The 24,132-nt window shown below is 51.0% G+C and overlaps 5 protein-coding genes across 12 annotated transcripts in view; 3 read left to right on the top strand and 2 right to left on the bottom strand.

Moving 5' to 3' along the window:
- Positions 1-6,430, top strand: MMP19 (matrix metallopeptidase 19). Its single transcript, XM_005663883.3, has 9 exons — positions 1-258; positions 542-627; positions 2,106-2,236; positions 2,480-2,695; positions 3,147-3,392; positions 3,836-3,961; positions 4,646-4,810; positions 5,161-5,288; positions 5,477-6,430. Exons 2-9 carry the CDS (start codon positions 614-616, stop codon positions 5,909-5,911), a joined length of 1,461 nt encoding a protein of 486 aa, XP_005663940.2. The 5' UTR covers positions 1-258; positions 542-613; the 3' UTR covers positions 5,912-6,430.
- On the bottom strand, positions 6,603-12,537 carry LOC100523964 (transmembrane protein 198-like). Of its 7 annotated transcripts, none has more exons than XM_021091777.1 (5): positions 11,808-11,976; positions 9,716-9,975; positions 8,552-9,133; positions 7,959-8,116; positions 6,603-7,862 (listed from the first exon to the last, which is right to left on the bottom strand). In XM_021091777.1, exons 2-5 carry the CDS (start codon positions 9,888-9,890, stop codon positions 7,728-7,730), a joined length of 1,050 nt encoding a protein of 349 aa, XP_020947436.1. In that variant the 5' UTR covers positions 9,891-9,975; positions 11,808-11,976; the 3' UTR covers positions 6,603-7,727. The 7 variants fall into 7 exon arrangements, 3 of the variants coding, with proteins under 3 accessions (XP_020947436.1, XP_003126328.1, XP_020947437.1); XM_003126280.4 differs by lacking the exon at positions 11,808-11,976 and adding an exon at positions 11,246-11,798; XR_002343974.1 differs by having other exon boundaries at positions 7,959-9,133.
- DNAJC14 (DnaJ heat shock protein family (Hsp40) member C14) lies at positions 12,709-21,506 on the top strand. The gene is given in 8 exon segments (NM_001185066.1): positions 12,709-12,837; positions 13,242-13,951; positions 13,954-14,709; positions 18,160-18,266; positions 18,481-18,600; positions 19,210-19,370; positions 19,454-19,556; positions 20,069-21,506. Coding segments are annotated over 7 exon segments (2,112 nt in total). The 5' UTR covers positions 12,709-12,837; positions 13,242-13,297; the 3' UTR covers positions 20,280-21,506.
- On the bottom strand, positions 21,255-23,810 carry ORMDL2 (ORMDL sphingolipid biosynthesis regulator 2). 2 transcript variants are annotated; one of them, XM_003126257.5, is made up of 4 exons: positions 23,675-23,810; positions 22,604-22,857; positions 22,285-22,436; positions 21,255-21,741 (listed from the first exon to the last, which is right to left on the bottom strand). In XM_003126257.5, the coding sequence occupies exons 2-4, from the start codon at positions 22,775-22,777 to the stop codon at positions 21,606-21,608; spliced, it is 462 nt and encodes a 153-aa protein (XP_003126305.1). In that variant the 5' UTR covers positions 22,778-22,857; positions 23,675-23,810; the 3' UTR covers positions 21,255-21,605. The 2 variants fall into 2 exon arrangements, with proteins under 2 accessions (XP_003126305.1, XP_001928873.1); XM_001928838.6 differs by having other exon boundaries at positions 22,604-22,778; positions 23,675-23,764.
- The window catches only part of SARNP (SAP domain containing ribonucleoprotein), a 59,390-nt gene continuing 58,764 nt past the window's right edge, over positions 23,507-24,132 (top strand). The window contains exon 1 of the mRNA XM_003126256.4: positions 23,507-24,127. Within this exon, the coding sequence (XP_003126304.1) occupies positions 24,092-24,127 (36 nt within the window). The 5' untranslated portion in view covers positions 23,507-24,091. The remainder of the gene's footprint in view (positions 24,128-24,132) is intronic.

Genomic DNA, 24,132 nt, shown 5'->3' with positions numbered 1-24,132 from the left:
CTACTGCCACGCCCCCCCAATTCCTCTGAAGTTTTATAAAGAGGACCAGAGACTGGAGAGTGAAAAGAACTGGGGGTAAGAACCCCCCCACCTAGCCCTGCTCCCCCAGGCTCCCCAAATCTCAGGGCAGAGGCACAGACGGCCTCTGGAACTCTTGCCCGGTGGGACCATGAACTGGCAGCAGCTGTGGCTGGGCTTCCTACTCCCCATGACAGTCTCAGGCCAGGCCCCGGGCCTGGAGAGAAGGAGGCAGCAGTGGTGAGTCCCCTGGGAAAGTCAGACCCAGGCTGGGGGAGGGAATGAAGGAACTGCTCCATAGTCCCATCGAAGCCTCCCTTCTGACCTACAACTGCCTGCCCTTCCCTTCCTTCCTCTATTCCATGCTCTCCACTCTACCCATCTCCCACTCCTTCCCCTTGTTCCTGCCCTAAGGTGCTTTTCCTTTCTGTCCCCTCCTATCCTTATGGGCTGTTAGGTCGCTTAGAAGCTATACCCAGAGACTAACCCCTTTCTATCCTGCTGACCCCTACCCTGGTCATAGGATTATTTGTTGCAATATGGGTATCTGCAGAAACCTCTAGAAGGATCTGATGACTTCAGGCCAGAAGATATCATGGAGGCTCTGAGGTGAGAGGTCATAAGGCTCATGACTTAGGGTCAAGGTTTCAAGGTCTTTGTTCTCTCTTCTCATCCCTTCTACTCCCCAGGCCCCACCTCTGCCTGACCCAGGACCATGTCAGGGATCTAGGGAATGGGTGGCTATTACTGTTAGGGTGGCGGGACCTGGGTGAGATGGGGACTCCAAGATGTGGGGCACAGTCACTGAATCTTCCTAGGCCCCAAGTTCTCCTTTGTACATCCCAGATTGTATCCAAAATACTAATATGTAGTCAAATCCCACATGAAGTATAATTTATATATAAACTGTGAGTTGAGTTGACTTAAAGTTGAGTTGACATGATATTGCCTTTTGTAGACATTTAATTTAGCATTTCTTTTGTTCTTTTTTTTTTTTTTTTTTTTTTTTTTTTGCCTTTTCTAGGGCTGCTCCCGTGGAATATGGAGGTTCCCAGGCTAGGGGTCTAATCAGAACTGTGGCCGCCGGCCTATGCCGGAGCCACAGCAACTCGGGATCTGAGCTGAGTCTTCTACCTACACCACAGCTCATGGCAACGCCGGATCCTTAACCCACAGAGCAAGGCCAGGGATCGAACCTGCAACCTCATGGTTCCTAGTCGGATTCGTTAACCACTGAGCCACGACGGGAACTCCAGCATTTATTTATTTCTATTTTGAAGTTCTCTTTTTTTTTGGATCGAATGAGTCATTATTCCATTATTCTTTCTGCTCTCAGACATGTTCCCAGTCCATCAAAAAGCCACAGTACTTGCAGTGCCTGATGGATGAATTGCCACAGAGCAGACTGAACTGGGAGGGGTGGGTCCAGCCAGGAGGGGAGAGGCTGTGGGTGGACAGGCCCTCAGGTGGGAGCAGTGGTGGGAGAGTCTCCAGAGCAGGGTGTGGGATACTTCCCCAGAGTGGGAGAAGGTTAGAAATTGCAGGAGAGGAGTTCCCGTCATGGCGCAGTGGTTAACGAATCCGACTAGGAACCATGAGGTTGCAGGTTCAATCCCTGCCCTTGTTCAGTGGGTTGACGATCCGGCATTGCCATGAGCTGTGGTGTAGGTTGCAGACATGGCTCGGATCCTGCGTTGCTGTGGCTTGGCATAGGCTGGCAGCTACAGTCCGATTAGACCCCTAGCCTGGGAACCTCCATATGCCGCAGGAGTGGCCCAAGAAATGGCAAAAAGACAAAAAAAAAAAAAGAAATTGCAGGAGGGGAAAAAGGCTACACCTTCAGGGAATCTTACCCAAATAAGAGACTGGACACGGGGAGGTGCAGTTGGAGTATTGCCTTTTCTGCAGCACGGAAGAGAAAGGCTCAATTATGAGAAGTGAATCCTGCAGTGATCCCTTTACCTTCAGAGCTTTTGTGTCATTCTCAGCCACCACCTTGGGTAGCTGGGGTCCAAAGAGCTATCCCTAGTTCCCAGTCATTCTAGGGTCCCCTGCTCTGCTGGCCCCAACCCTCTCCTTCTTTTCAGAGCTTTTCAGGAAGCATCTGAGCTGCCAGTGTCAGGTCAACTGGATGATGCCACAAGGGTCCGTATGAGGCAGCCCCGTTGTGGCCTCGAGGATCCCTTCAACCAGAAGACCCTTAAATACTTGCTGCTGGGTGAGGACTGAGTCTGGGAAAGGGAGGGAAAGGAAGGGATGGCATGACTCTGGAGCACAGATGGTATTGGGACAGCCTGACCAGCTCAGTGTGGAATGGATAGTCATATGGTAATTAACAGACCATCATTTGCCTGGAGAGGTTGTTAAACAGCTTTGCTGAGTGAGTGCCCAGATCAGAGGCGCTCTCCAGGGCTGGCAGAAGTATTTGTGTTTTTAATCTATTTTCTGGTCCAATAACCAGGCCGCTGGAGAAAGAAGCACCTGACCTTCCGCATCTTGAACCTGCCCTCCACCCTCCCACCCTATGTAGCCCGGGCAGCCCTGCTTCAAGCCTTCCAGTACTGGAGCAATGTGGCTCCCTTGACTTTCCGGGAGGTGAAGGCTGGCTGGGCTGACATCCGCCTCTCCTTCCATGGCCGCCAAAGCCCATACTGCTCCAATAACTTTGATGGGCCTGGTAGGTACCAACTCTTGGCTCCCTCCTCACGGACCTCTGTCCCCTCAAGTCAGTGACACTGGATCCTTAATGTTCAGGCCACCACCCATGCTCAACGGCACCCTACACTCGAACTATCTTCTAACATTTTGGGGGGAGCAGGATATCACCCCCCTGGGACCTTATCAACCTCTTCTTTGAAGCTTAGACCTTCTTCCTTGGTTTAAGCTCCTCTGCTCAAGACATACCTCAGAGAGGATAGAGTGGCTGCGATGTAAAGGGAGAGAGCAATGGGCATCCCTCAGAGAACTGGGTGATGACAGGGGACTCTGAAAGGAGAGAGAGGCATCCAAGACTGACTATTCATGGGGGAATTTTAAGGGAATGGAGTAACTAGAGTTTATAACTGGCAGGGGATGCTGCAGCCTAGGAGACTCTGACCGCCTTCCTCTCTCCCTTTGCCTTTGTCCAGGGAGGGTCCTGGCCCATGCTGACATCCCAGAGCTGGGCAGCGTGCACTTTGATGAAGATGAGCTCTGGACTGAGAGGTCCTACCGAGGGGTGAACCTGCGCATCATTGCAGCCCACGAACTGGGCCATGCCCTGGGTCTTGGGCACTCCCGATACACCCAGGCCCTCATGGCCCCTGTCTACGCCGGCTACCGACCCCACTTCAAGCTGCATCCAGATGATGTGGCCGGGATCCAGGCTCTCTATGGTCAGTCCTCTCTCCTAGTGATCATGAGGGTCAGTCTGACCAGCACCTCTTCGGGCTTGAAAAGACAGGTCTAATCTCCATGGAGGGAAATGAATGGCCTGGCTTCTTTCTCTTCCTTTTGCCCAGTTATGCAGACTTCTTCATTTTCAGAAGCTGTTTTTCTGACACTTCCAGAACTAATCTTCTTTTCCATCTCTCTTCCCCTCACACCCATTCTTGGGGATGAAGAATGAACATTCCAGCAACCCCCTTCTCCCTTTCCAGTGCTTCTCAAAACTAACATGTGCCTCCTGCTGGTATCAATATGATCTTGCCTCCCATCAAGGGAAGCTCTCAAGGACGGCCTTTTCCTCTCTGTGTGGGGCCTCTGAGCTAGACAGTGGAGGAGTGGAGAGACCATTGCTCTGAGTTCTCTCCATGAGCAACTTTATGTGACCTTGCAGGCAAGAAGATCCCAGAAATGGAGGATGAGGAAGAAGAGACAGAGCTCCCTACTGTACCCCCGGTGCCCACACAACCCCCTCCCATGCCAGACCCCTGCAGCGGTGAATTGGATGCCATTATGCTGGGTAAGACCCTGCCCCTCCAGGCTATAGGCAGGCAGTGGGGGCGGCGTGGACAAACGGGGATGACATGGACCTCAGCATGAGCAGTGGCGCTTAGACACCAGGCAGGGGTTAGTGGCCACAGAAGGAGGCATGGAGAGGGAGGGTTCAAAGCCAAATTAAAGGTGGGTCAGGCAGGTATTTATGTCGGTGGCCACCCTATGAGGGCCACTAAAACACATCTGGAAATATAGCAAGATGGAGAAAACTATCTTAACGGGAATGTCAATTAGAGAGGGTATTACACCTGCATGGAAGTACAACTTGAAAGCCACTTAACGTAGAAGATGAGATCCCTGTACGGAAGTTCCCAGGCCAGGGATCAAACCCCAAGCCACAGCAGTGACCCAAGCAGCTGGCCCAAACTAACAATGCCCGATCCTTAACCCTCTGCACCACAAGAAAACTCCTGCAGGGCTTTTGTTTCATTGAATGGACCAGAGCAGCTAAATTGCCGTGAACTGCAAAGGAGAGGCTGAAGTCTGGGTCCTCCTTCTCTGCCCTTAGTCTTCTCCTTGAATTAAAGTTGAATGAATTTTTGAGGACTCTATCTATTGGAGGAGGGCAAACGGTCAGCCTGCCTGAGATACCCACAAATCTTCATTTGATCCCTGTCTTTTTGACTTGTCAACATGCCTGTGCTCTCAGGGCCCCGCGGGAAGACCTACGCCTTCAAGGGAAACTACGTGTGGACCGTGACAGATTCAGGGCTGGGTCCCTTGTTCCAAGTGTCTGCCCTTTGGGAAGGGCTCCCAGGAAACCTGGATGCTGCTGTCTACTCTCCTCGGACACAATGGATTCACTTCTTTAAGGGTAACAGAACTAATTTACAGTGTGTTACCTAAGGAGAGCCTTCCATCAGAGAAGCCATAAAAGGGAGGGAAGAATGAGAAGTTTCTGAGAGGGTGGAAAGGAGGGAACTAAAAGCTATCACTTGAGGAGCTCCCGCTGTGGCACAATGGGATCGACAGTATCTTGAGAGCACTGGGACGCGGGTTTGACCCCCAGCCAGCACAGTGGGTTAAAGATCCGGAGACCACAGCTCAGATCTGATCTCTGGTCGAGAAGCTCCATTTGCCACGGGATGGCCAAAAATGAAAAAAGGAAAAAAAAGCTATCACTGGAGGACAGAGGTGACTTGTTCTTTCCTTACACACTCTCAGGAGACAAGGTGTGGCGCTACGTTAATTTCAAGATGTCTCCGGGCTTCCCCAAGAGGCTGAATAGGGTAGAACCCAACCTGGATGCAGCTCTTTACTGGCCTCTCAACCAAAAGGTGTTCCTCTTTAAGGTACAAAGTTCAAGGCAAGGCAAATCCCTTCTCAGGAGGATGGTCTACTTCACACCGAGAAGCAAAGACTTGCTCTTGAAGGGAGTTCTTCTACAGCTGCAGTGGGTTGAGGGTAGACCTCTTGGGGGGGAGGTTCCCTAAGCTCTCTCTCCTCACCATCCTCTTTTCCCTGCCCATCCCATACCTAGGGCTCTGGATACTGGCAATGGGACGAGCTGGCCCAAATGGACTTCAGCAGCTACCCCAAACCAATCAAGAGGTTGTTTACCGGAGTGCCAGACCAGCCCTCAGCTGCTATGAGTTGGCGGGATGGCCGTGTCTATTTCTTCAAAGGGAAACAGTACTGGCGTCTCAATCGGCAGCTTCGAGTAGAGAAAGGCTATCCCAGAGATATCGCCCACAACTGGATGCACTGTCACCCCCAGAACTCAGATCCCACGCCGTTGGATGGGGATACTTCTTCTTCAGCCACAGAAACAACCTTGGATACCACATCCTCGGCCACGGATATCCCGTTGAACACTGACAGCTCACCCAGAGATGCAGTCTTGGACATTATCCCCTCAGCCACAGTCTCCACCACCCACTCATTCCCTGGTAATGTCACCCTCACAGAGGCCTAAGACCTCAGTCAAATGTCTCCTGCAGGAGGAGCACTGAACCAGAGATCTCAGGCCTCTAAATGTCCCAGCTTCAGTTCCCTCTCCCCTGTCCTCTTTCCCTCCTGGGCAGTGACTCTAACTCTGGGACAGCCCCCAATTCCTTCCATTTCTTCCCCACACTGGATAACATTTCCAGCTGTGTTATCTACTCTCTGGAGGACACTGGTAGAGGAAAGGCATCCATCAGGCCTTTGGCTGACAGGAGGCAACAGCTGGGAATGCCTGGGTCCTGTTCTTCCTAGATAAAGAGCAAGAAAACAGCATGGCCAGTAAAATGGGCAAGGGCTTTGGAATCCTTGAGAATCACATTTACTTGCTTAGCACCCTGGGCAAGTTAATTAACGTCGTTGAGCCTCGGATTTCCCAAAAGCAAAATAAGGTTAATACCAATCCTGCAGGGTTATTGCATTAAATGAAATGCTGTATGTGAAGTGTTTGGCACATTTGTGCTTAATAAAGGTTAAGTTCATGTTCATTAGAGAGTACTGAACAGCTCTTCTTCTGGCTGTGTGTGTGCAGCTCCTACTGTAGTCTGGTAAGGGTACACTCGTCAGATCTTTAAGGGACAGGGGACTTGTCAGTATGGCCAGCTCTTTGTTTTGCAGTGCAAAGAAAAGAAAGGAGCAGCAACAGTAGAGGCCAAACTCCCTGGTTCGGTGTTCAATGCTATTTTATTCACATGGTCCCACATTCCTCCTCCCTCCCAAAATAACCTTGCTGCCCAGCAGAACCAGAGGACAGACTTTGGGCAGGAGAATGGGGGTGGGGGGAGGCGGAGGATTAAAATGGGTTAGTGGCTAGGACAACAATCTGGTTAAGGAGATTATCATCACCTACAATGAGAGTCAGAGAAGGCACTTGTTTCCCACACAGCCCTGAAGACCAGGCTCCTTTGGGCAAAAGGGCAAGACTGGCACATGGGCCAATGCTCTCTCTCTGGAGCAAGAAGCCAGCTTTAGGGGTAGGTGGGTGCTGAGCCAGGCACTGCCCTGTGGTCTTCCCCACATTAAGAAGGAAGAAAAGGGGGAGTTCCTATTGTGGCTCAGCGGGTTACAAACCCGACTAGTATCCATGAGGATGTGGGGTCCATCCCTGGCCTCGCTCAGTGGGTTAAGGATCCACCGTGGCCATGAGCTGTGGTATAGGCCAGCAGCTGCAGCTCTGATTAGACCCCTAGCCTGGAAACTTCAATATGCTGCAGGTGTGGCCCCCCCAAAAAAAGGGAAGCACCATGGAGGACAGTCAGTACCACCAACTGAGGTAGGAGAAGGGGGATTGAGCCTATGAGGTCCAGAGGGAAAGGCTAACCAGGAAGCCAACCGCCTGGGGATTAAGGGATCCTGGAACTCCTCTGCTGCCCTTCTCCCCAGCAAAAAGCTTAGGAGGCTTCTTGATTTTCTATAGGTCCTACAAAAACAAACACCTTATTTTACTGTTGCGAGGCACACTGATGTGGGTATACAGAAGGCTATTTGGGTAACAGCCCTCCTTGGTTTGCTTTGGAGGGAATTAGGGAGTCAGTACCTTAGGGACCCGGGCACCTCTATTACTGGACAGAGGTAGGTACTCATACTTCCATTCCTCTCCCTTCCCACAGATTCCTCTCTATCTGTCCCTGAAACATATCCCTAGAGAGCTGGTCTGGGTTGGAGCACAGATTCCATCCCCAAGTCCAAGAGGTGGGGAAATTTGTGTGGGGGTCTTATGCCCTCAGGCCCTGCCCACCTAGTGTTCCCAGGTCCTTGGTGGGGTAAAGGCCATCGGTGGAGGTTTAGGCTCAGGTCCGGGTGGAACCAGGTGTGGTGAGGGGTACAGTGGAACCACAGTCAGAATCCAGGTCCAGGACAGTGTGGGGGGCTGTGGCCTGGGTGCCTGGTCCCAGCTGGCGCTCTCGAAGGCTCTGGAGATAACTCTGGAGGGGCACAGGGCAGAGAGAGCGGAAGAAAGGGCCTGGGGCAGAGGCCCCCCCCTCCGACCATCCCCATGTGCCCCCTACCCCTCCACTCACTGGAGCCAGACTGTCAGCAGGGCTCCGGGCGCTGGCAGGGAGCTGGCGCCGGTAGCTGCCCTCGCAGAGCCCCACACCAGGGGAGGTCCGATGCCACTTGGCTTCTTGCTGACGGATCCGAAGAAGTTGGAGATGCCTTCGCTGTTGGCTCAAGACCACTGATTGGGAGGGGCAATATGGACTCAGGGAGGCTTCTGTAGACCCAGGAACCCACCCCCAAATACTCACACTCTAGAGAAACCCATCTGGTCTCCCTGTTGCGTCTCTGTCAAACCTCCTCTTCTCCCCAGTTATTCTAAAAGAAACTTCTTTGGAATTCTCCTCCTCTTTCCTTCTGGACTTCCCTGAGCTCCTCCTTCCTTCGTCACAGTTCCCAGTAACTTTCTCCTCCTCCCCCTGAAAATTTTTCTCCTCATTTTCACCTAGACCTTTGGTGTCTCCAACTCTTTCTCTCAATGCCCTTCCCCATTCATTGTAATCACCTCTGCTCTTCACCCTCAAGAGTATTTCCTCCCTTCCCTTCCTCAAGTCTGGGAACCAGGGACAAGAGAAGGCATAGATTGGCTGTGTTCTGTGCCATAGCACTGACTCACCATTGGCGTGACCTCCATGTTCCTCATCCATGAGCTTCCACTGGGCCAGGGCACCAAGGGCCCCCAGTGCTGGCCAGGTCCCCAGCAAGACCCAGCTATACCAGCAGAGAGGAGGCAAGGCTGGAAGTGCCTGCAAGCGTTGGCCCAGCCGACTGCCCAGTGCCAGCCCCTCCAGGAAGTAGTCAGCACAGGCCACCAGCACTGCAGCACCCAGCAGGGCCGTGCCCAGAACTGTGAATGGACGTGGCCACCGAAGTGTGAACAGGGCTCCCAGCAGTGCCAGCCCCACCAGCCCCCCGGCCGGCACCCAGGCTGAAGGTGGCTGGTAGATGGGCTCGGTGCCCAGCAGAACCCCGGAACCCAGGGTTAGGCCTAGCAGGAGGCCAGTCAGGAAGAGCCCAACACTGCGAACCAGCATGGTGACCAGGCCGCAGAGGAGTCCGATGCCTAGCGCAATGCCAGCGCTCACCTCCAGGCTCAGCTGTGTCTCTAGCACTCGTTCCTTGTGGCACAGCAGGAAGATCACCAGAGCTCCTGACAGCAGGCCGGAGAGAAACATCACTGCCTTGAAGCAGCGGTAGCCTGGGAAGGGAGGCAGGAGGCACTGAGAGGCAGGAAGGTGGACTCTACAGGGATGGCTCTGATGAATGAGAAGGGAGAGGAATGGCTGACCAGAGGGGCAGAAGACAGGAGCAGCACACCCAGGGACCTCAAAGCAAAGGGCAGAAAGGGAGCATCGCAGGGAGGGTGGGGCCTTTTCAGGAACTGTGGGAGGATGGGAGGGCAAATCAAGAAGTAAAATGGATAGAAGGAGGGGAATAAGTATAGAAAAAAGGTTTAGTCTTTCCAGGGATGATAGACAGGAAGAAATCACCAAAGGCTGACTCAGGTTATTGGGGAAGGGTGAAGAAGTCTTAAGCATGCAGGTTAATCTGATAATGGAATTTTAAAGCAGGAGGCAAGTGATAGTTGCCAGGGGTCAGAGCTGGAGGGCATGGGCGTGGCATGGGAGAAGAGCTGGCAAGAGCAGTGTCAGCCATACTGAAAGTAGGTGTCCCCTGATAGAGGAGTAGAGGTGGCCCTGGAGTAAAGGAGAAAGTTGGCCTCATCCTTGAGGGTGACAGTCTTGGGCAGCTGCCCCCAGAACCCTGGCCCTGCCCTCACCGAAGCAGCAGTAGATGATTCCAAAGCAGCAGCAAAGAGCACACACCAGGGCGGGTGCCAATTCAGGATTGTCCTGGGGTTCCAAGACACATCTTGGGTCTGGAGGCTCTGGAAGTTGTTGATTAAAGGGCCTGGGGTCAGAGGTCATGGCCAGGGGCAGCAAGGCTTCCTCCATGGCCGAAGAGAAGGTGGTCACAGATGGGGAGGCCAGTGTCAGCTCCTCTTATCCATCCATGAATGTCTTGAGGGGCCTGGGAAACCTGCAAGGGGGTAGGGGCAGGAACTCAGGTGCTTACAAACCTTGAGGACTCTGTACCTCTCTCTCTTGAAGAAAGGCCAATTTCAGAGAGAGCTTGGCCCTGCTACACTAAGTGAAGGAATCTATGGGGCTGGGTCGAAGGGAGCCAGATGTCTCTCTATCACCCTCTGAAGCAAGGACTAGAACTAGAACTTAAAATCTTATGCAGGGGGAGTTCCTGTCGTGGCTCAGTGGTTAACGAATCCGACTAGGAACCATGAGGTTTGGGGTTCGCTCCCTGGCCTTGCTCAGTGGGTTAAGGATCCGACATTGCTGTGAGCTGTGGTGTAGGCTGCAGATGCGGCTCGGATCTGGCGTTGCTGTGGCTGTGGCTGTGGTGTAGGCTGGTGGCTAGAGCTCTGATTTGACCCCTAGCCTGGGAACCTCCGTATGCCTGGGGAGCGGCCCAAGAAATGACAAAAAAAAAGACCAAAAAAAAAAAAAAAATCTTATGCAGGTAATGAGTCTTTGTCCCCTGGTTTTTCAGGGTGGGGTTGGAGTTTCCTAGTCCTTGTGTGTGGAGGGAAAGGCCAGGGGCACTCAGGTGACTAGGGTCTAAAGGCCTAGCAGCCAATTCCAGCTGAAGAGAAACTTTGCCCCATTTGCAGCTGGGACTCAAAATTATCCCATTAGACTGGGAAGGGTGGAGTTAACAAAAGGGGGAGAAGGAGGAGGAAGAGGATAGAATGAGTCATGGTGAAGGGTCTCCCTCAGCTGCTCTAACCCCAGAGAAGGAAGAGGAGAAAAAAGTAGACACCAAAAAGAGTTTGGGATAAGGAATCAAGTGGAGACAGCAACACAGATTTTGTCAGGGTTTTGAAGCCTCCGCCTCAGGTGGAGACGGAGTTGTTGGGGGAAGGGGCGCCCAGCAACAGTCCAGTTCCTGTGGTCCCTCTTAGACTAGGCAGGCGCCTTGCCCATAGACATCTCGTATTTGCTCCTCCCTTCAGGATACTGGTGGAACTTTCCTACCTTTTCCTTTCCCCTGGTATGTCAGCGCTGCCAGTGGGATTTGAACTTAGTTCCTGAAAGAACACCAAGGAGGGGCTGGCATTGGGGGCACTAAGGGAGGAGGGTAAGGCGGTGCAGGCACTTCCCTTCAGCTGTCTTCTTTTGGTCATAGAAAAGGAAGAGTTGGCTTGGGCAATCCCTAGGGCTCCTCTCCTCAATCCATTTGGAAGTCTGGGGACCCTAAATAAGGAGAGGTTGGGGAGGGGGTGTTAACTACTCACCACCCTGTCAAGGCTGAGGAGAGGAGGGGGTAGATGTGCTTCCCTAGACCCCCAGCTGCATCCCTGCCCGGAGTCTTAGGCGTCGTTTCGGGTGGTTGTTGGGAGTGGACACCCCCAGGGCCACTCTGTTCGTTGCCCCCTGAACTCTTGCAAGTCGTAGTCCAAGCCCCGTGGGCTAAATGCAACCAGTTTGGGGGTTGGAGGAAGGGGACAGGGTGTGTGTGTGTTGGGGGGGCTGACATCACAGGGCGGGCCCCTCCAACTCTTTTCGTTTTGTGTGGGGGGACCCAGTTTGCCTATTGATGTAGGCTGGGACCACAGACCCCGCAACCGTAGGAAGGAAGGGTCTTGGAGAAACGCAAGAGGTTTGAGAAAAGGTCTCTGAATACTTCAGCGCTGACTCAACAACTCGAAGCTCTCAAACCCTCTACTGGTGTCCCAGCGCCCCCCTACTCCGGCTTGGTTTCTTCCACTTCCCAGAGAATTGGAGTATTGTTTTCTGGAGAACTTGGTTTTCGGGACCCGGGACCCGGGATCCAGGATCGGGGGAAGGGGCTCTTACTGGTCTGGGGTTGCCGGCGAGGGGTTCATGGGTAGAAAAACTTGCGGAGCAAGACGGAGTCTGGAAGGGGGACTAACGGAGAGAGGCGTGTGGAGAGGAGGGGACGCACAGAGAAGGGAGCCAAGCCGGGTCTGCGTGGGGGCGGGGAAGCGTGTCGACGTCGACAGACAGCTTGGTATGCAAACGAGATGCAAAGCAGCAAGCAGATGAATCCAGTGTTTTTTGGCATTCCGCTCGGGTCCAGAGCCTAGCGAAGCTACGCTCCCATTCCTCTGGCCCAACTTCGTGACGAGGCCTGAGAGTTCTACCCAGAGGGGCGGATCCGGGCCGTGGGAGCTACAGTTGTACCGGGCAGTTCGCCAGCTGGGTCAGGCGCTGCGGAGACCGTGGGTTGCTGGGAAAGAAGGAGCAGTGTAGGAGGGCCAGGGTGGGGTCAGGCCTGGGGCGTCCTTCCCTCCATTCTACCTCTGCACGATACTAAAGGGCCTCTGACCTCGTTACAGCCAGCAGGGAAGTGATCAGAACGGTGGCTCCCCTATGCTCCCGGGTTTTGTCTGCAAGGGAAACAGACTGGCTCGGTGGCTTTCCTCTAACCCCTGGTTTTGGCAAAGTCCAAAAATACTGCCAGAGGGACCCTGAGACTCTGCAACCACTCCACAGGCACTGCTGCAGCGTCCACTTGCTTCGCTTCCAAGGGTGCAACCTTCGCGAATTCCACTTCAGCACGCGGAGGGAGGAAGGAGAGGGACCTTTAAGGGGCGGGACCAGCGCTTCCTCAAGGCCGCCTCTTCCGATTGGACTCGGCGCTTTACCGAACAGGCTCGCGCCTCCGCCAACCGCTTTTACTTCTCCTTCCCGTGTCTTCCCTGGTGACCCCGGAAGTGGAAGTAAGCGCAGGTCGGCGGCAGCGGCGGGCACGGAAGGCGGAAGCAGAGCGTGAGCGGGAGGCGGAGCCGGGGGAGCTGCTCTCGTAGCTCCCCCTGGCCCTAGGCCCAGCTGCTCGAGGGGGAGGAGTTACCGCCGCTCTTAGGTACGTTACCTTCGTCCACCTAGCCCTGAGGGTTCGAGGGTTGTCTCTCTCTGGGACAAACCCAGACTCCGCCCTAGATTTTCCTTAAGGGCCGCTCGGTCCCCACCCTTTTCTGGCAGCTTGTGGTCCCCTTTCCAGTCCTTACTTTTTAACCAAGAGTGACCCCCAGGATCGCACCCTTTACGGTACCTCCCTTTTCCCTGGATTCATGGTTATAGCTTTCTGGTGAAAGAGAAAAGTAAGGGGGGTGGGGGGAGGGAGCAGGTTGTCGTATTGGCTTTATTGCTGGGGTAATGAATGCGCCAGAAGAACTCGGTGCATTCAATGTATCCCTAATTTAAGATTATCTAACCTCTTTCTTGGACCTATCCTTGATCATCTCCACCTTGATACCTCTGTTACAGGTATCAGAATTTACCATGATGGCTGTGACCTAATATCCTCAGGAAGCCCCGGGGTCATGGCCCAGAAGCACCCCGGAGAAAGAGGGTTGTGTGGAGCCCACCACAGTGGTGGTGCCTCCCTCAGGACTCTAGGACCCTCTGTGGACCCTGAAATACTTTCATTCTCAGGACTCAGGGACTCAGCCGGGCCTGCTCCTAATGGTGCCCGCTGCCTCACAGAGCACTCTAGTCCTAAGTACACACAGCCCCCAAATCCAGCTCACTGGTCGGATCCAAGCCATGGCCCCCCAAGGGGTCCAGGACCCCCTAGGAATGGAGAGGACCCTGATCAGAGTGAGGCATCTTCAGAAGAAGAGTCAGGAGTGGACCAGGAACTCTCAAAAGAGAATGAGGCTGGGTACCAGGAGGATGGGAACCCTTCCTTTCTTTCCATTCCATCTGCTTGTGACTGCCAGGGAATCCCTGGAATTCCTGAAGGGCCTTATTCTCAGGGAGGAGATAGCTCTTCTAGCAACTTTTGCCACCATTGTACCACTCCAGCTTTGGGGGAAGATGAAGAGTTGGAAGAGGAATATGATGATGAGGAACCTCTTAAGTTCCCCAATGATTTTTCACGTGTGCCCAGTGGAAAGAAACCTCCACCGAGGAGACAGCGGCACCGCATTCCAGCCAAGGAGGATACTCGGGAGGGTGGACGCAGAGATCCTAGGTCCCTGGTCGACATCGGCTTGGTCGGAAACGGAGTCAGGCAGATAAGCGCAGAGGACTGGGATTGTGGGGAGCAGAGGAACTGTGTCAGCTTGGACAGGCAGGCTTCTGGTGGCTGATCGAACTGCTGGTATTAGTGGGGGAGTACGTGGAAACTTGTGGCCATCTCATCTATGCATGCAGGCAGCTGAAAGGCAGTGATCTGGACCTTTTTCGTGTTTGGGTGGGAGTCTGGGCAGGGCGGCTGGGGACTTGGGCCCAGCTGATGTTCCAGTTTCTGAGCCAGGGGTTTTCCTGTGGGGCAGGGCTGTTCATCCGTTTTCTTAGGCTATTGGGTGCTTTGCTGCTCTGGGTTCTGGCCCTTTTGTTGGGCTGTCTACAGTTGGGCTGGTGGTTTCTGGTAGGACTGGGTGACCGATTAGGCTGGAGGGGTAAAGCTGCGTGGCTCTTCTCTTGGCTAGCTTCTCCCACCTGGCAGCGGTGCCTGATTCTGCTGAAAGATAGCAGGCCATGGCAGCAGCTGGTAAGAATGGTTCAGCGGGGTTGGCTGGAGTTGCCTTGGGTTAAGCAGAGGACTGATAGGCAGGGGAATGCACCTGTAGCTAGTGGTCGCTACTGCCAGCCTGAAGAGGAAGTGGCTCGACTCTTGACCATGGCTGGGGTTCCTGAGGATGAGCTAAACCCTTTCCATGTGTTGGGAGTTGAAGCCACAGCATCAGATGTTGAGCTGAAGAAGGCCTATAGGCAGCTGGCAGTGATGGTGAGTACCCTTCCTCTCTACTTCCTGTTTTTTATTTCCTATATTTTACTTTATTTCCTGTTACAATTTTAGGGAGAGTAGAGTAAAGGGAGGGCAGTGTAGAAAGTCATCTTGAAGCTGAACAGTATCTTTGATTCTTAGAAAAGAATCAACAAGACTTTTCTACCTTTACTCTATTATCTGGCTTTTCCTTTATTTTACGTTTGTCAAGAGAGCCTTTCTCTCTCTCTCCTTCTCTCTCTCGGTCTCTTTTTAAATTTTTTGGCTGCACCCATGGCTTGTGCAAGTTCCTGGGCCAGGGATCAAACCCATGCTGACCTGAGACACTGCAGTGATAATGCCAAATCCTTAACCTGTTGGGCTACAAGAGAATTCCCATGAGATTCTTTTTTTTTTTTTTTTTTGCTTTTTAGGGCCACACCCGAGGCAAATGGAAGTTCCCAAGCCAGGGGTGGAATCAGAGCTACAGCTGCTGGCCCACACCATAGCCACAGCAACGCAGGATCCAAGCCATGTGTCTGTGACCCACACCACAGCTCATGGCAACACTGGATCCCCCGACCCACTGAGCAAGGCCAGGCACTGAACCCAAATCCTCATGGATACTAGTCGGATTCGTTTCTGCTGAGCCACAACGGGAATTCTAAAATACTTTTTCTTTTTTTTTGTCTTTTTAGGGCCGCCCTCACTAGCATGTGGAGGTTCCCAGGCTAGGGGTCGAATCGGAGCTGTAGCTGCTGGCCTACGCCACAGCCACAGCAACTCGGAATCCAAGCCACGTCTGCTACCTACACCACAGCTCACAGCAATGCCAGATCCTTAACCCACTGAGCGAGGTCAGGGATTGAACCTGCAACCTCATGGTTCCTAGTCGGGTTCGTTAACCACTGAGCCACTACAGGAACTCCGGAGATTCTTTTTCTTAAAGAAGATAAATGAACCTGGTTTATTAGAGTGTTGGATTCACCTACTCTGGAATATCTAGCTGAAATCCCGCTGAGTAGGGTGAAGAGACCTAGTCAGAAATCCTGTCTTTTACTCTCTCCTGAATAAATGAAGGGTCTTGTTTGGTTGGTTGGTTTTCTCTTATTTTGGCTGCCCCAAGGTATATGGAGTTTCCTGGCCAGGGATCAATCTGAGCTGCAGTTGTGACCTGCAGCTGCAGCAGCGCCAGATCCATTAACCCACTGTGCCAGGCTTGGGGTTGAACCTGTGTCCTGGTGCTGCAGGGGTGCCACCAATCCCGTTGTGCCATAGCAGGAACTGCAAGGTGTTTTTTTTTGTTTGTTTTTTGAACACAGAGAAATCCAATTATCTGTCGCAGTGAGGCAGGTGTGGACTAGTGTGGGAAGGTTCGGGGAGTACATGTGATTATTCTAGGAACAGGTGAAAGAAAACAAGCTATTTCAAGACCAACCCTGAGTGGGAAAGGGAAGAAGAATGGGATGTAAGTCGTAGAGAGGCATGTGCATATGTATGTCATACGTGAAACTATGGTTGGTTGTTTGTTGTTTTTTTTTTTTGGTAAGGCATGGTGTAGGTAGGAGTTTTTCTTATATACTTGAGGGAAATGGCTTACTACAAGCATGCAATAAAATTGCCTTTTTTTTTTTTGGTCTTTTTGCTATTTCTTGGGCCGCTCCCGCGGCATATGGAGGTTCCCAGGCTAGGGGTCGAATCGGAGCTGTAGCCACCGGCCTACGCCAGAGCCACAGCAACTCGGGATCCGAGCCACGTCTGCAACCTACACCACAGCTCACAGCAACGCCGGATCGTTAACCCACTGAGCAAGGGCAGGGATTGAACCCGCAACCTCATGGTTCCTAGTTGGATTCATTAACCACTGCGCCATGACGGGAACTCCAAAATTGCTTTTAAAGTGGATATGAGGTTGCTATTTTTAGATATGATTGTTGCTGCTATTTCTGTGCAAGTAAAAGTGTATTATATGTGCATAAATTGCATTGGAGGCCTAGTTGAGTGTATGGAGCTAGACTGGTAAAATATATCACAGTGTGCAAATTATCTCAGAGGTTTCATGACACCAAAGAGAAATGGGCAACCAAAGTTTCCATTAACCATTCAGGCCTGTAAATTATCAGGAGAGTTATACTAATTTAGTTTGGGGGGAAATGGATGCCCCTCAGTGGATAGCCTGGGATATTCTGAGAGTGGGGCACAGTGTTCACACTCAAATTGTTACTAATGGTAGAGCTTTTTTTTCACCTTCATGTCTTTTAGCAGACATCTTCTGTTGGGGAATATCATTCAAAAATTCTCCCTTTTTAACTTACTTTATTGGAGTAGAGATGTGGTAAAGCTCCCCACATCACAAAGTTCTTCCCCTTGTTCTGGGCCGCAGTGTCTGTGGGCTTCTTTTATCCAACCTCTCACTGCCCTTATTAGGTCCTAAAGTAACCATGACCTACATTCTATAATCTTGGGACTATGGGAGATTTAACAGCAGTTTATTTGGTTTCAGTCAAGAGGCTTGCTTTTTTTTTTTTTTTTTGTCTTTTTTTGTCTTTTTGTCTTTTTTAGGGCCTCACTGGCGGCATATGGAGGTTCCCAGCCTAGGGGTCTAATCAGAGCTACAGCCACCGGCCTATGCCAGAGCCACAGCAATGCCAGATCCGAGCCATGTCTTCGACCTACACCACAGCTCACGGCAATGCTGGATCCTTAACCCACTGAGCAAGGGCAGGGACCGAACCTGCAACCTCATGGTTCCTAGTTGGGTTCTTTTCCGCTGCACCATGACGGGACCTTCAAGAGGCCAGCCTTTATCTCTGTTTTTGGTGAATGAGGATGGGAACAATCAGGAAGCTGTAGGAAGTGAGGATATTATTTGTCTTGGAGAAAAGGCTGAAAAGTGGATAAAAAGCCTGTGTGGATCATGGTATGTTATTTCACTTCTAGGACAGAAAAGCAAACTATTGTAGAAGTTTTGAGTAGATATGAGAATTTCCTAGTTAGAAAATAAAGAGTTTGAGGATTGTTGGAACTCTAAAAGTTATTGTTTTATGATGGACAATAAAGTTAACATGTGAGGGTTTAGTATGTGTGTGCCTGGTAGGGTGACCAACCATCTCTGTTTGGGATTGTAAGGTTTCCTGAGACATGAAATTTCAGTGCTAAAACTGGAACAATCCCAGGCACACTGGGATGGTGGATCACCACAGTGCCAGATTCTGTGCCATATGTTTCACATGTTCTTATTGAATACTCGCAACAATCCATGATAGATAAAATATTCTAGGTCATATAGCTGATAGGTGATAGAGCTGAGACATGAACCCAGATCTGTCTGCAGAGCCAGAGCAATTAGCCATTAAGCTATACTGACTCCTGAAAAGGGTGGTGAAAGAGACACTTTGGCTATGAGGTTATTTTGACCCAAGATGGGGAGAAGGTTGGAAAGGATTTGTGATGAAATCTTTGTCTTGGTAGGTTCATCCTGACAAAAATCGTCATCCCCGGGCTGAGGAGGCCTTCAAGGTTTTGAGGGCAGCTTGGGACATTGTCAGCAACCCTGAAAGACGGAAGGAATATGAGATGTAAGTTGGAGATAGGAAATTGTCAGGTGGGGTAAATTAATAATCTTCAATAGCAGAGATCCCTGGACTTGTTGATGGGGGCTCACCGAGGCAGAGAGAACTGAGGTGGCTTGTCTTCCTAGCTGGCCCAGGGGCCTTAGGAGACCAATAGATCTGCCTCCTTTTGTCCCTCACTCAATACCCTCTGACTTAACAAAGCTTTTTTTTCTTCTAGGAAACGAATGGCAGAGAATGAGCTGAGCCGGTCAGTGAATGAGTTTCTGTCCAAGCTGCAGGATGACCTTAAAGAGGCAATGAATACTATGATGTGCAGCCGATGCCAGGGAAAGCATAGGTATGAAATAAGGCAGGCGTAGGATAGCCACAGCTTAGGGAAGGGTAGCCAAAAACCTTCCTTGTGAGTATTAGTGGCAGTTGTGGGATGCAGGTGGTGAATAAAAAGACCCCAAGGTTTCTTGCCATATTTTTCAAGAGACTGGGGATTTGAACTAGCAAGAAGAAAAAGGTAATGTCTCTGGCTTTAACATAGTAGAAGGGGAGTTCCCATTGTGGCTCAGTGGAAAAGAATCTGACTAGCATCCATAAGGACGCAGGTTTGATCCCTGGCCTCACTTAGTGGGTTAAAGATCCAGCATTGCCCTGAGCTGTGGTGTAGGTTGCAGACACAGCTAAGATCTGGCGTTGCTGTGGCTGTAGTGTAGGCGGGCAGTTGTAACTCTAATTGGACCCCTAGCCTGGGAATCTCCATATGCCACGGGTGCGGCCTTAAAAAGCAAAAAAAAAAAAAGACAGTAGAAGGTTGAGGGTAGGTTGTGTGTAGGCGTATGTAACAAGTGAGTGAATTTTAGATGTTGCAGCTATGTCTGTCAGTAAAGATGAGTCTATGGCAATGCCTCAGGTGTGGTTGACAAATTAAGGAACTGTCCTTTTTGTTGGGTTGCAGGAGGTTTGAAATGGACCGGGAACCTAAGAATGCCAGATACTGTGCTGAGTGTAAGAGGCTGCATCCCGCTGAGGAAGGAGACTTTTGGGCAGAGTCAAGCATGTTTGGCCTCAAGATCACCTACTTTGCACTGATGGATGGAAAGGTGTATGACATCACAGGTATACTTCTGTTCTCTAAAAGTATGGGCTCATATAACTTTAAAACTGTGGCATTTTTGGCTAATTATCTCTCATGCTTGCAGAGTGGGCTGGATGCCAGCGTGTGGGGATATCCCCAGATACTCACAGAGTCCCCTATCACATCTCATTTGGTTCGAGGATGCCAGGCACCAGTGGGCGTCAGAGGTAGGTGGTATTTCTTTCAATGATTTATCCACGATTTTCTTTTTTTTGGCCACACCTATGGCACATGGAAGTTCCTGGGCCAGAGTTCAAAGCCATGTCACAGTGGTGACCAGAGCTGATGCAGTGACAATGCCAGATCTTTAACCTTTTACATCACAGGGAACTCTGAGTTCTGAATATGGTTCCAAATGACATGCTGGGAGTTGCTGCTGTGGCACAGCGGGAGCGCTCTGGAGCCCTTGGATATAAGTTCAGTTCCTGGCCTTGGCTTTGCCACAGCTGCAGTGTAGGTTGCAACCGTGGCTCAGATCTGATCCCTGGCCTGGGAACCTCATATGCCATGGGGCAACCAAGACCCCCCTCCCCCCCCAAAAAAAACCAAATGACATGCTGTATAGAACATGTATGTCTGTCACCCTTTAAAGAGATTTGCTTGAAAACTGATTTAGTGTATCTTTAAATAGGTAAGTTTGACTCCAGTATCCTCATCATGTCTTCTGTTTTCTTCTCAGAGCTACCCCTGATGCCCCTCCTGCTGACCTTCAAGATTTCCTGAGCCGGATCTTTCAAGTACCCCCAGGCCAGATGTCCAATGGGAACTTCTTTGCAGGGCCTCAGCCAGGCTCTGGGGCCACTGCAGCCTCCAAGCCCAACAGCACAGTACCCAAGGGAGAAGCTAAACCGAAGCGGCGGAAGAAAGTGAGGAGGCCCTTCCAACGTTGACACCCTTCTCTTTCCTCAAATCAATGTCAGGGAGTCAAAAGGGCTGTGTACAGCACCGGATGGAGTTTTGATTTGTTTATTTTTAAATATTTAAAAAAGGGAAAATTTTAAGCTCAAATTGTTCACTCAGTAATGGTAGGAAGCCCTGGAACCACTCTCCCTCCTCCACCAGCACCCAGGAACTGAATCTTGTCTTCTGACAATACCAAAGAAATAGGGGGCGGCTAGAGCAGAGAGCCTAGGGCCCGGACCTGGGCGGGACAGTATCTCCCATAGTAGTGTGGGAACTGGGTATTTCCCTGGAGTCTGTATGCCTTTGTCTTGTCTCTGGCTTCTACAGCAGACGACACTTTCCCCTCTTTTTTTTTAAGCTATGGAGTCTATCTTATTTCTGGATCCATTTCAGGAGGGAGCCCACTCTTTGCCCCAGTATACTAGTAAAAAGAACAAGAAAGCATGTAACCCTGATTAGAGGAGATAGAGTTCAGAGAGTGGGGATGGTCACTGTGTGGGAAATCACCCAACTTTGTGCTTGTTGTTGCAGGAATGGCCAAAACTAATAATTTTTAAAAAGCAGATTCATGCCCTCTTCCCTTGGGTGAGGGGAAAGGATAAAGGGGCTCCCAGCAGCCCCCATATGATCCAAGGGTTTGTATTTTTTTAAGTTTGTTCATATTTGTATGTACATATCTATTTAAAGCCAGGGGATTATCTTTCTATAAATACATAACTGGCAACCTCTATCTTCCCTCTCTTCTTTGCCCATATAGCTGGAGCCCTTTTTTTCACTTAAGAACCTTTCCCTGCCTGTGTTAGCTGAGAGCAAAGGGCACCTCCTATTGGACCAAGGGAAAGGGGGTAAAAAAAATACCTTGGAGAAATTTTGTAGTTCAAGTTAGGTCATTGTTGCATCTTTCTTCCCTAGCCTTATGAAGACATCTCTCCACCCTTCCTGTGAACCAAACTGTAGCCATATATGAAAAAATTACCTTTATTAGAAGAAATACATAGCAAAACAGAGCTGGAAGGTAGTGGGAGTGGATGATACGGAAACACAACGAAAAAGCTGCCCAAACATGGTTTCCTGCTGTGCAGGAGAGTGATTTGGCCCTTACCTCACCTGTCTTTCCTGATTCAAAGAAATCCTGCTCCTAGCAGGGCTAGGCTCAGAGAACCCCATTTTCCAACAAAAACTTGGGAAAAGTTAGAGTTTCCAGTAGGAGTATGGGAAAGGTTGTATAGTTCTCAGGGTTTCAGGATACCAAAGACAGTTTGGAGAAAGGAGAGAAGTTACAACCCTTTGTTCCAATGTTCCCAGACCATCCCTCAGTATTTGTTGATGCCAAAGAGGCGAACCCCATGGAATTGGGGCAACTTAGGCAGCAGTACGCTGAGCAATGAGACTGTATTGATGAGGAAGTGAGCAGCATCATACTTGGTGTAGAAGCTGGCCAGGAGGTAGCTGGGGAGAGAAGAAATTAAGTTAAGTGAAGTTGGCCTTCCCTATCCATATTCAGGCCTTTCCAGCCACTTTATTTTAAATGATCAATTTTACTGCACATAGTCCTAGGATATCTGAAAATTTTCCAGCTATAACAATATTTACTTTGGGATCGGGGAGATAATCAGCAACTTTTATAAATTAGGTTGTTTTTTTTTTTTTTTTTTTTTTTGTCTTTTTGTCTTTTCTAGGGTCGCACCCGAGGCATATGGAGGTTCCCAGGCTAGGTGTCTAATTGGAGCTGTAGCCACTGGCCTACGCCAGAGCCACAGCAACATGGGATCCGAACTGCATCTGTGACCTACACCACAGCTCACGGCAATGCCGGATCCTTGACCCACTGAGCAAAGTCAGGGATCGAACCTGCAACCTCATGGTTCCTAGTCGGATTCGTTTCCACCATGCCACGACAGGAACTCCGTGTAGTCTGCTTTTTTTAAAGCTTCCCTGTGGGCCTTTGTACCAGGCTCTTAAACCATCTCCCATATCTCCCCCTGGACTCACAGTACAATAGGAGAGATGCTGAGGAATTTGCGGGAAGAGGTAAATTGGAGCCCGTAGTCCATCTGTTCCCAGTGTGTAAGTAGCCGAGCCTTTCCTTGGTCGGGAGTCTCAAAGGGTGTCCCTTTCACCGTATGTAGGAAAACATACATAGCCTGGTAGGAGGAAGGGGTAAGTGTGAGGAGGGCAGAAAGTAGTCTTCAGCCCAAGAAGTATGTATGCTAAGTTCCCCAAAGGAAGACAGAAATCCCAAATAACTGGTGATTTTGTTTTTGAGTGGGAAAGGCGTAGAGTGGGTAAAAGGGCATGGTTTAGTGCTTACCAAATTATGGATGACGTTGGTCAGGGTCCAGACAACAGGAATGCTGAAGAAGGGGATGCTGAGTAGAACCACATGCAGCAGTCCTACCAAGATGATGTAGGCCAGCCAGATGCCCCGACTATTCATCACTCGAGTGTTGGGGTTTACTTCGCTGTGTGCCACCCCCACATTCATCCTACCACAGTGGGGGATCAGGTAGGAGTCCAACTTAATCTCCTCTCAACCCCTCTGCGTCTGTTCCTCCAAGTTGTCTCCTAAAGAGCCAAAATCCCCTGGATTGTACTGGGGATGAAAGGACTTCCCCATCATGCACAAAGAAAAACTGAAGACTCGGGAGGAAAAATTTACAAGGCAAGAAGAGTCCTTTTTACATCTTGGAGACATAGTATGGTAAACTTTCTTCTGAGCCCTTTAAATGTAACTTGGAGTAAGCCCAGGCTTGGGGACGGGTATTACTTTCCTTAAGAAGTTAATAAGGAACAATGAAGACATTACAGTACACCCAAAATTGTAAAAGAGTATCATGGAAAACAACCAAGGAACCACCATTAAGGAGGGATGGGAGGGTAAAGCTACTTTTTCTAATCTAATCTCTATCTTTTCCTCTGGGGCTCGCCCCGTCCTGTCACTCATGTCTTTGGCATGTAAGCAGGCGGCATCCCAATTCCTTCTTTCAAGTGTGGGGTGCTGCAAGAATGTGCCCAGGGCTTTGGCGCTGAATTTGGAAGAGACCTGAGCTGAGTGTTTCGAGAGATGGTCCCAACTCCAGGGGGAGCCCTGATGGTCTGAACTTGGCCCTTTAAAATCGTGCTAGCCGTAAAGTTGATGACGCCTGGTTAGCAAGCAGCTCTCTCCGCCCTCTACCTATAATTCCCTAAACTCTGGTATTGAACCCGCCCCTTGCTCCTCCCAGCTTTCTTCTTCGGCTCTCAGCGTAGTCTTCAGCACTCCACTCTCGGTCTGTAGTTCGCCGCCGCCACCCACCCCTCACCCCCCACCCCCGGCCTCCTTCTTCCTCCGCCTCCCACCATTTTTCCTTAGGACCCATTTCTAATTTCTCAGAACCCTTACCTGCCAGATTCAGAAGCCCGTCCGGCTCGGGGCGCTCTGCTTCTTCCTCCTACACCTGCGGTCTCCAGGAAGCAGCCGCCCCGGCCATCTGCGCTCTCCCTATTGGTGGAGCAGAGTCAGCGCCGCTACCACCCATTGGCTGCCGGTCTGCCATACGGACTCACAATTGATCGCCATTTCCGTCTTTCGTAAAGTGCCGAACCCGCCCTACTCCCCGTTCCGCCTTTTGAGAGAGGTGGAGAAAGCCGCTTGGAGGGGTGAGGGCGACGCCAGCTCTTGACTAATGGGAAGAATTGATGGTAGGAGGCGGGAGTAAGAGCCACAGCGATTGGTTGGCCTTGGCTGTCGGCGCCGAGGCGGGAGCGCCCGGAGGCGGAGGCAGCGGGTGGGGGCCTGGCGGAGTGGAGGGGTAACAAGATGGCGACCGAGACGGTGGAGCTCCATAAGCTGAAGGTACC

This window comes from Sus scrofa, chromosome 5 (assembly GCF_000003025.6).
Source record: "Sus scrofa isolate TJ Tabasco breed Duroc chromosome 5, Sscrofa11.1, whole genome shotgun sequence".
Classification (NCBI taxonomy): domain Eukaryota; kingdom Metazoa; phylum Chordata; class Mammalia; order Artiodactyla; family Suidae; genus Sus; species Sus scrofa.
Note: the sequence above shows the minus strand (reverse complement) of the source record. Positions and strands in the feature narration are given on the sequence as shown.

Coding starts and splice junctions, on each gene's coding strand:
- MMP19 (XM_005663883.3), top strand. Junction 3,393..3,835: donor CGGGATCCAGGCTCTCTATG/GTCAGTCCTCTC, acceptor GTGACCTTGCAG/GCAAGAAGATCCCAGAAATG. Junction 5,289..5,476: donor AAAAGGTGTTCCTCTTTAAG/GTACAAAGTTCA, acceptor TCCCATACCTAG/GGCTCTGGATACTGGCAATG.
- LOC100523964 (XM_021091778.1), bottom strand. CDS start 9,473: ATGCTTAAGACTTCTTCACCCTTCCCCAATAACCTGAGTCAGCCTTTG. Junction 8,117..8,551: donor ACATGGAGGTCACGCCAATG/GTGAGTCAGTGC, acceptor CCTCCCAATCAG/TGGTCTTGAGCCAACAGCGA. Junction 7,863..7,958: donor CTGCTGACAGTCTGGCTCCA/GTGAGTGGAGGG, acceptor GTGCCCCTCCAG/AGTTATCTCCAGAGCCTTCG.
- ORMDL2 (XM_003126257.5), bottom strand. CDS start 22,777: ATGAATGTGGGGGTGGCACACAGCGAAGTAAACCCCAACACTCGAGTG. Junction 22,437..22,603: donor CCAACGTCATCCATAATTTG/GTAAGCACTAAA, acceptor TCCTCCTACCAG/GCTATGTATGTTTTCCTACA. Junction 21,742..22,284: donor AGCATCTCTCCTATTGTACT/GTGAGTCCAGGG, acceptor TTCTCTCCCCAG/CTACCTCCTGGCCAGCTTCT.